At 34.5% G+C, this 9780-nt stretch overlaps 1 protein-coding gene across 2 annotated transcripts; it reads left to right on the top strand.

Moving 5' to 3' along the window:
- The first annotated feature begins 1520 nt into the window (after positions 1-1520).
- On the top strand, positions 1521-5797 carry LOC130936736 (uncharacterized). 2 transcript variants are annotated; one of them, XR_009068169.1, is made up of 8 exons: positions 1521-1768; positions 1865-1940; positions 3510-3889; positions 4008-4236; positions 4311-4524; positions 4625-4717; positions 4816-4916; positions 5352-5797. XR_009068169.1 is itself a non-coding variant. In XM_057866880.1 (4 exons), exons 3-4 carry the CDS (start codon positions 3529-3531, stop codon positions 4154-4156), a joined length of 510 nt encoding a protein of 169 aa, XP_057722863.1. In that variant the 5' UTR covers positions 1521-1768; positions 1865-1940; positions 3510-3528; the 3' UTR covers positions 4157-4563. The 2 variants fall into 2 exon arrangements, 1 of the variants encoding a protein (XP_057722863.1); XM_057866880.1 differs by lacking the exons at positions 4625-4717; positions 4816-4916; positions 5352-5797 and having other exon boundaries at positions 4008-4563.
- The last annotated feature ends 3983 nt before the right edge of the window (positions 5798-9780 follow it).

The following is a 9780-nucleotide window of genomic DNA, read 5'->3' as shown; positions in this document are numbered from 1 at the left end:
CATAATTCACCATTCTTTCTTAAGGAATAGAATTACTTATGTTAAGGGAAATAAACATAAACAAATACCGAATGAAGAAAAAGAAATTATCAATAATGAGTCTCTATCCACATTTGAATAAGTAATAACAGTATTCTAAATAGAAAACTCTATATGAGAGAATTTTCACATGCACTATACACTAAGAATGAAAGAAAAAAAACATTTGTTCTGCAATTGACTCAGACTATTCTTTGATTTTCACTACTCATACTATCTCTGTGTGTGTGTCTACACTTCTCAACCTATATTAGTCTTTTCTCTCATTTTATGTATATATAAATTTTTCAGTGAGCTTTCACCTGATATAATGATAATAATAATAATAATAATAATAATAATAACAATAATACTACCTTTCATGGTTCCCAATTGCTATCTTATAAGAAACTCTGGAAGCTACTGGATTAATAAGGCTAAAGAAAAAATCCCATTCTGCTAGAAAACCAGTGGCATAGCTTATGTCTTTAATGTGAAACACTGAGTCTACATTCTCAAATTTCACTTCTTCACCTATAGCTGAAATAACTGAAAGTGCTCCTAGCTATGAATGAAAAATGAAGTAAATGAATGATGATGTTGTTTTGGTATTATTGTTCTGTATATATGCTAGTAGTTTTGTCAAAAAAATTTCCTGAATGTAATATTCTTGTGAATCATCAAGAGAAATTTTTTCCATATCACCATATGTGATGAATCTTAGTTCATCTGATCCTCCAGCAGGTGGAGTTATAAACTTGATTTGTTCACTCCAACCAACAGAATTACTGCATCATCATAGCTTAGTCACAATGTATTGCAATACAAATAGTTTCACAAGAGTCAAATGAAATGAAGTGTTCATGATCATGATATGAGCTTCAGATGCAGAAGATGCTAATGAAATAAAATTGCAAATATTATTACAAGAGTCAAATGTAGGCAAAATCAAGTATATACTAGTGATGATACTTTGAAAATAGAAAATAATAGATATAAAAATGGATTATGTATTCTCAATATTAGTCTTTATTTGAAAAGAACAACGGATACATAATGAATATCTGTTTTGGAACCAAAACATAAATTGCTAATTTTAAAGGAATAAAAAGCTAAAGACTAAATTTAATTGTTAAATTTGAGGTAAAACGAAAAAAGTGAAAAAAGCTGCGTGTAAAAGGTCACATTTAAATATTATTATTATTATTATTATTATTATTATTATTATTATTATTATTAACCCCTATACTTTATTATTATTATTATTATTATTATTATTATTATTATTATTTTAAAATTTAAAATATCAACACTAAATTTAGTTTGTTTAATATTTTTATTTTTCAGATGCTTCCTACTGTAACTATTCTGGTTATTATACTTCTTATTTGGTAAAATATACTTATTGGCAATATGTTATTATTAATTCCGACTAAAAGTTAAAATTAGGGATTTGGTTTTTTCACAATTTCAAACAAGCACGAAATTTGAATACTCCCCTTACCAGCGTCCGCGACAGCAACTTCCTCTGCTTCTCAATCCTTATACACCCCAGCCGTACCTCGAACACATTGAACCAAGGCCTCCTCCCCACCCAGCCAATAGAAGCTCTCACATCTCGCACTCCAACGAGGACTGCTCAGCTCGCATCGGCATTTTGGGTCTCTAGAAGCTGCCGGTTGCTCAAGTGTCTCTACCCACGTGATTGTCGTCGGATCGAGATTACTGTTGGCTTATCCTCTCTGCTCCGGTAACCATCCCTCTTTCTTTCAATAAAATGGGTGATGTTAAAATGTGATTACAGTAGGTGCTCTTATTATCAATGAAATTTGTATTATTATTGCAGATGTTAGCTTTCATCCCTCCAAAAATTGAGTTAAGCTCTCTTGTCCCAGCCTGGTCAACAACAATCAACACAGTAGGTAATGGAGAAAACTTCGTTTTACCATTCTCATATGCCAAATTTCAAATTTATTTTACCCCTTGAAAAAAAAGGAATTCCCTTTAATTGTAGTCAACTTTTCGCTGAAACATGCCAATAATGGAGGAGTTTCCTTTCACCTTTTGTAGGCATGCATTGTGCATTCTCTATTTTTGATCATATCTTCGGACTCTCAATAGATAATTATTTGAATTATAAGTTTTGGATCTGTTTAATTGTTTACCATCTAATACTGTGGATGGGTTTCCCATCCAATCTATATTTCTGTATATGCTATATACGTGAAGAAGTAGGGATAAGTGGTTTTTTCTTGCAGATTATTTATCGTAGACCACAAGAGCAATATAGTTTTCTTCTTTGGTTGAATTTCTTGAGGGACTTAACAACTCTCTTATAACTATTTTAAGTTATAAGAAAATCATCATAAAATGCTTAAGTTAACACCAAGAATTTCGAATATGATGTTTTGATATATAGTTGCTTGCTGAGTCGGTTGTGTTCTCCACTTCTTTCTCAATTATAGATTTAGTAATAATTTTTATTGTTGAAACAAACTTGTAACATTTACCTTTTATGGTGTTTTATATATTCAAGATGCATGTAAGTAACCAAATCAGCATATTTTAAAAATTGTAACATGGAAAGATCCCTTATTAATTATTACTATCGCCTAATGGATATTTCATTAACTTAAATATTATATCTTCTATACATAACATATATATTTCTCCTTCTATACTTATAGTTTTATATCCTGTAGACTTTTATAGTAGGCCACTTTTCATTTCTTCTAAAGGTATGTGTACAATAATGCTTATGTATACACCGACGCTTGTATTAGCAATTAGTATTATCTATTGAATCCAATGTCAAGTGAATCTAACCTTTATTATTGGATAGCATTGTATTTGTTGAATGATTAATTTATATATAGTTGGTTGATGTTTTGAAATAATAACATATTTCATTTCAAATTATAGTTTCACATGTTTACAATCTTATATCTATATTTAAACTTGTTTTTTCTATATGAATTAGTCAACGGATTACCTTTCAATTTTGGATGTAACAAATTTACCAAAAAAGCATGAATGTGACATAACCAAGATTTGATATTGATTTAATCTCTTAGTTTTTTTCCGATTTATAACTTTGTTGTACCCTCTATTTTTGTATGTCTAATATTCCATTATTATGTTAAAAAAAGGAGATTTATTTTCTTTTAGGTGGTGAGTGATTGGAATTTAAATTGTATATTTTTTATTTATAATTTTGTTTATTTCATGAGTCATTAATAATTTTACGAACTTGTGTTAATTTAATTAGACGTCAGGTTCATACAAAACGAAAAAAGATTATGCCATGTAACATGTAAAAGTCTTTTAAAATTCTATATGATTAGTACATATAAAACTAGGCTTCTACCTACTAAACCTTTGCTGAAAGTTCTGTGGAAGTCATTGTAATAAGTGGGGATATAGGATTTTAATTATGAGTTACGAAAGAATACCTCATGCTTTGACTCTTCTTGATTCTAATTTATTAACAGGTGCCCTTTATCTTCTAAGATGGCTAGAAAAGGTCGTTACATGAAAAAACTGAAATTAGGACCAGGGTGTCAGCAACCACAAATGGCTCCGCCTCTGGTCTCGGCTTCCTACCGCGATGACTCTCAAATTCTCCCAGACAGTGGTGATAGTATCCCTACAGCTTCACGCACGTTCCTTCTGCCGCGCAGTGTACCTAGGCCTGCTCTACAAATGAGCACAAATAATATTCAGAACTCGGAGCCAGGCCACGTAAACTTAGCAGCTAATGCTAATGATGTAGATTCTGTTGATCAAGAAGCTGATGACCCCTTTGTTGATTCTAGAGCTCAAAATCTCAAAGGACGCAAAACTACAGAGTTTTGGGAGGTTAAGATCATCGGTAACATATTTAATAATTTTTTTATGTTCAACATGATTTAGACTCTATGTTATTTATTAATTTTCTCGCATGCTGTCCATAACGGATACACATATAAGGTATTATATTTGGCTTATAGATTTCGATGGCATAATCAAGCCGGCAAGACTAAGCGTGAGAGAGGCTATGGAACGGCCTAACGGTAGAAAGATCGTGCTCAGGTTCAACAATGCAAAGCAAGCAATTGGAAATGAAACTGGACTGTTAGTGGCGTACTTGGTCTGCTAGGATCTGACTTTGAAAAATTTTCTGAGAAAAGTTGGTGTAAGATTACCACTAAAGACAAGGTTTATAACGAGTGTGTCAAGGTAAAAGTTTATATCTCCTTTGAAATAAATCTGCTTATTTTTACAATTATTGACAAATTGTATTATCTGTATAGCAAATTTTCCACTTTGATGAAGATAGCGAAGGAACTATCAAAAAAATATTTTGAAAAGTATGGGGAAGTCTTGGAAGGAAACAAGACTGAGGTTGTATAATGCTTTTTACGAGCCAACATTCATGACTAAATAAATATTAAGCACCGTTTGCCGGGAATCGATCGGGAGCATTGGAGATGGTTCCTTGATTATCGCGCCAAAGCTGAGATGAAGGTAATCTAGTATATCATTGGTATACAATAATACAATTTATGTTGCATTGAGTCTTTTTAAATCAATTTCTAATCGCCCTTTGTCTCTAATGAACCAACAGGAAAAGTGCAGAAAAAACGTGAGGATTCGATCAAAACAACTATATACCCAGACTGGCGGTTTGAAAAGCTTTGCACGGCGGATGGAAGAAGAGGTACTTTACTTTTTTTATTCACTCTTTGGAGTATTTCTGTGACTTAAGTTTCCTTGATTGTGTGGAATACGGTAATGACATAAATTTTGTTGATACAGTCGGAACAACAAGGGAGAAGAGTCGGTAGAGGAGAGTTCTGGATCACAGTGCACAAAAAAAATCTGGCTCCTATATCAATGATGAAGCAAGAGCAATTGGTGTAAGTACTACTACTTATAATTGATCCATAAAGTTATGACCTCAAATAGGGTAATAGTCTACTTCTTTATGTTATAACCTCAAATAATGGTTTACTCCCCTATGTCAAAATGGATCAAAAGACCTTTACAATTTCTAATTCAACTTCCTTTAAATATCATTGTAAATTTACCTGTTATGTTTTTAGACATTTTGAACTTCGATATAATTTGGAAACAGTTGGGGTAGAATTTGAATGATTGAGTTTCATTTATCCCTTTTTTTTATCGTGGTTGACATCCTATGTTGTTATCTTTTGAGACCAATATTATACCCAATATTTGTGTGTTTTTTTATTGTAATGAACGTGATACTGTTAATCATCCTGTTTGGTGTGTTCTTGATATGAGATGGACCCATCAACAAAATGATTGTATTTGCTAATTTGTGTTCGTAGAAAAGAATTGAGGAGATTGAGTAACAAGATGAGTCATCTAGAGTGTTGTCTCAAAATGATTCCATTGCTCAGGTTTTCAGAAAAGAGAAACCGGGTAGAGTACGTGGTATGGGTTTTGAACCGACTCCTAGTCAACTCTTCAGTCCGAATTCACATGCGCCTAGCAACGAAGTCTAACTAATGGAGACCCAGAGGAAGCTGCTTGAACTGCAGGTAGAGTTGGAAGGCGAAAAGTTGAATAGGAAGGCAATGGAGGATGAGGCAGCAGCAGAGAAGAAAAAGATGAAGGCAATGGAGAGTGCTCTGATTTATCTGTTTCAACGGCAAGGTGAGGAGCTGCCACCAGACATCGCTGCAGGGATGAGTTTCGTGGAATGATAGAGTGAAAAATAGAATATTAGGATTAGAGATATTTTGGATTGAAGCAAACATTTTATTGAATTAGATTGAGCAACTCTTTGAAAGAGATTTAATTTCTTCGTATTTTCGTGAATATATTGTTTTGTTTTGCTTATATTTCAATTTTGTTTTTGCTAAAAGTTTAGATTCTAAGGTTGAAAATATTTACTCTTAAAATAATAAAAAATCTAAAAAAGAATAAAAAAATAATTCAATAATATTTTAAAAAAATTATGCGTGTTTTTTTGAAAAACCCAAATTTCCTTTTTTATTCTTAAATTAGCGACGGTTTTAAACCGCCAAAATGAGGTTCAAAGATTATAAAACTGCCGGTATCTGTGACCGAAACTATAGTATTATTTAGGGTAAACTGACGCTAAACGCGCGGCAACTTGGAAATATCAAGATAGATCGCGGCAGTTTAAAAACCGCCGGTAAATATGAAGCAAATCATGTTAGTCTGGTTTGGCGGCGGTTTTCAATTGGTGTGCCGTGAAATTTTGATTTAGAGACGGTTATACCGGCGGTTGCTGGAAACCGCCGCTAAACCCAATCCCGGTGCCCATATCCATGGCGGTCCGGTTAGCCATCGGCATTTGATTTTGCGGCGGTTTAAAACCGCTACTAATAAAAAAACTGCCACCATTTCGCGCCTCCTTTGTGGTGCTTTTAGTAGCCCTACTTTATACGTATTTTTTTCTTTTCTTTTTTTTAAGGAGGAAAATTGGAAAGTAAACAAAAAAACAGTTTAAGACCTTTATTATTTGATTAATTTTCTCTATGATGAAGATGATAAAGTAAAAAAGTAAAAATCTAATCATTCTATTAAAGTTGTGGGATTCATACATAATAGATTTTATAAATTTAACCGTAATTAACTATTTATTTTATTATTTTAGAAATATTATCACTTTAGATAATTTTTTTATTATTTGGTGTCAAATTGAAATGTCAAAACATAAGTTACTTATTATTGTTTTGAAATGAAAGAAGATCAACACACAAGTAGAGCGAGAAAGCTAGAAAAATAAAAAACAAACAACACCCCTTAAAAATACCTCGTAAAATCTCACACCAATAGCTATCCCAATGTCATTTTTGGAATTGCCATCAACAACAAAAGGGATCGTCGCACCTCCATTCCTTTTAGTGAATTAGAGACATGTTGAAGATTTCTTCTTCACTTTTTTCTATGTTTTGAAACAATCTCCTATTCCTTTCCAACTAGACGTTCCAAACAACCGCGATGTAACTTATGAACCATTTGTTACGCTCATCTTTCCTACTTGTAACACCTGTCCAATTTTGAAAATGTTCCTTCAAAGTACCTGGACAATACCATTATCTGCCAAACTCAGTTAACCAAGCACACCACACCTACCAAGTAAATTCACAACCAAGAAACAAGTGGTGAACATATTCAACATCCTTATTACATAATACACACAAATTATCACCCTGATTAACAATTCCTAACCGACACAGTCTTTCCTTTGTATTCACCCTGCCTATCAATACAAACCAGGCAAACAGTTCTACTCTTGGAAGGACTAATCCTTTCCAAAGAGTCTTAGTAAAGCTATAGCTTGTTACGTCATCCGGAAGCGTTTCTGCTTATAGCACCTGCACAAAAGAGTTAGTAAAAAAAAATACATTTCCTGTCAAACTTCTAGACAACTGTATCCTCTCTATCAAAGGCTAATTTAACCGGTCTCAAAGTGTCGTGTAATTGATTTACAAGTTCCAACTCCCATCGGAACAGTTCATGCCTCCATTGGAAGTTCCATATTCATTCTAAGCCATCCCAGAACCCATAAGCTCCTATGACAGAGCCTTTCTGAATTGAAACTGAGAAGAGCCTTGGAAATCTATCCTTTAGAGGACCACAACTTAGCCAAACATCTTCCCAAAAATGAGTTCTTCTGCCATCATCAACCTCCATAGACAAACTAGTTATGATTTTTTTTTCTTATATGTTGCTCCTTAATCTGTAACTGCCAAATGTCCTTCTATGGACCACCTTTAGTAGGTAAAGCTTGGGTGGACTACAGCTCATTAGGGGAGAAATTATTACAAGAGCATACCACCTTCTTCCATAATAAACACTCCTTCTTTGAGAACCTCCACCACCACTTAAACAAGAGTGAGGTAGTACAAATCATCGTATCTCCGACTCCTAACCCCTCTAGCTTTTTTGGAGCTTAGACTACTTCCCATTTAGCCAAAGCCATATCCTTCCTTCCATCCTCCTTACTCCACAAAAACCTTCTCTGTAACGAAATTAATTTCTCCGCCACGGCTTTCGCCATCTTGTATAAGCTTAAATAATAAACCAGTAGGCTATTTAATACTACTTTGATGAGCACCAACTTCCCCGCTTTGTTTAGAACCTTTAATTTTCATAAGCTGAGCTTCTCCTCCACTTTGTCTATAATTGACTTCCAAGTCTTGACCAACCTCGGGTTAGCTCCTAAAAGAATTCCAAGGTATCTGACCAGTAAAGAAGCTTCCTTACACCCCAATAAGCTGCACATGCTTCAAAGCCACTGATATTCACAATTAATTGGGATCAAGATGGATTTATCGAAATTGATGCTTATCCCAGACATCAACTCAAAACATCGTAGGAGCCTCTTGTAGTTCTTAATAGTCTCCTCCTCAACAAGATAGTGTCATCGACAAACTAGAGGTGTGATAATTTTATACTATCTCTCTCAACAAATAAAGGAGATATCCGACCATTTCTAACTGCCCCTCTAATCATTCTATGTAGTACATCAACAACAAGTACAAACAAGAATGGAGATAGGAGATCACCTTGTCTCAGACCTCTTTCAATCTTGAACGGTTTTATTGGTGAACCATTTATCAAAAATGACATTGAAGTTGTGCATATGCACTCCATAACCCACTCTTTCCACCTTCGCTCAAAACCCATTTTCTGTAGAACAATGTCCACAAAGCTCCACTTGACCCTATCGTATGCCTTTTGAAAGTACAATTTGATTATTACCGCTTTCTTTTTTCTCGTTTTAAGCGAATGTACAGTTTCACATGCAATAAGACAGCCATCATGTATTTTCCGACCTTTGACAAATACACTCTGAGTCTCTCCAACTAGGCCTGGCATAACTGATCTTATCCTCCTGACTAATACCTTATAAATCACTTATACACATGACCAACTATGCTAATTGGTCAAAGGTCCTTAATCTCCTTAGCGCCAATGAACTTTGGTGCTAATGCAACCCATGTGATATTAGAATCTGTCGGTAACCTAGATGTCTAAAAAAACCTAGCACAACTATCGTGAATTCAGCTCCAATCTCATCCCAACACTTCTTAACAAAATTCATATTATACCCATCACTTCCAGATGTCCTAGATGATTCACAGTCCCACACTGCATCTCTAATCTCTTCAACTGACGGCAACACCTCTAAAGTCGCAGCTTCCTTTTCAGCTATCATATCTACCAGTCCATCCCTAAAGCCCACCAAAGGAGACTCCTCATGATGATATAATTTTTTGTAAAACTCTCAGATAGCTACTTTTATTCTCGCTTAATTTTTTACTAACCTTCCATTAATTACCAACGCATCAATCATGTTATTCCCCCTTCTTGTAGAAGCTATGTTGTGGAAGTACCTGGTGTTTTTGTCCATGTCTTTCGCGAGTTGGGATCGCAGCATCTGTTTCCAATGCACTTCTTTTCTCACATACCACTTCTGACAACAAGTCACAAACGCCTTTCTTCTTATCTCCATCGTTCCCTCATACACCCTATTGCTATCCATGTCATCTATTTTCTTGATCTCTTCTTCAAACATCAAATTTTCTTATCCATATCGCCAAGGTTGTCCCTGTGCCATCTCCCCAAAGGAACCGTCAAGGCCTTCAATTTATCTGTGAACTGTATCTCCCCTAACCCCCCTCCATTCCTCTTTAACCATTCTTAGAAAACCTTCATGTGTGAACCATGAGTCAAGGCTTCGGAAAGGTCTCGGACCACATCTCAACCTTGTATCTT

This window comes from Arachis stenosperma, chromosome 6 (assembly GCF_014773155.1).
Source record: "Arachis stenosperma cultivar V10309 chromosome 6, arast.V10309.gnm1.PFL2, whole genome shotgun sequence".
Classification (NCBI taxonomy): domain Eukaryota; kingdom Viridiplantae; phylum Streptophyta; class Magnoliopsida; order Fabales; family Fabaceae; genus Arachis; species Arachis stenosperma.
The sequence above is the reverse complement of the archived record's forward strand: the minus strand, read 5'-3'. Positions and strand labels throughout refer to the sequence as shown.

Excerpts from the sequence above, each read along its gene's own strand:
- LOC130936736 (XM_057866880.1), top strand. The coding sequence starts at position 3,529 with ATGGCTAGAAAAGGTCGTTACATGAAAAAACTGAAATTAGGACCAGGG. Across the intron at positions 3,890-4,007 it reads TTGGGAGGTTAAGATCATCG|ATTTCGATGGCATAATCAAG; the intron begins GTAACATATTTA and ends TTTGGCTTATAG.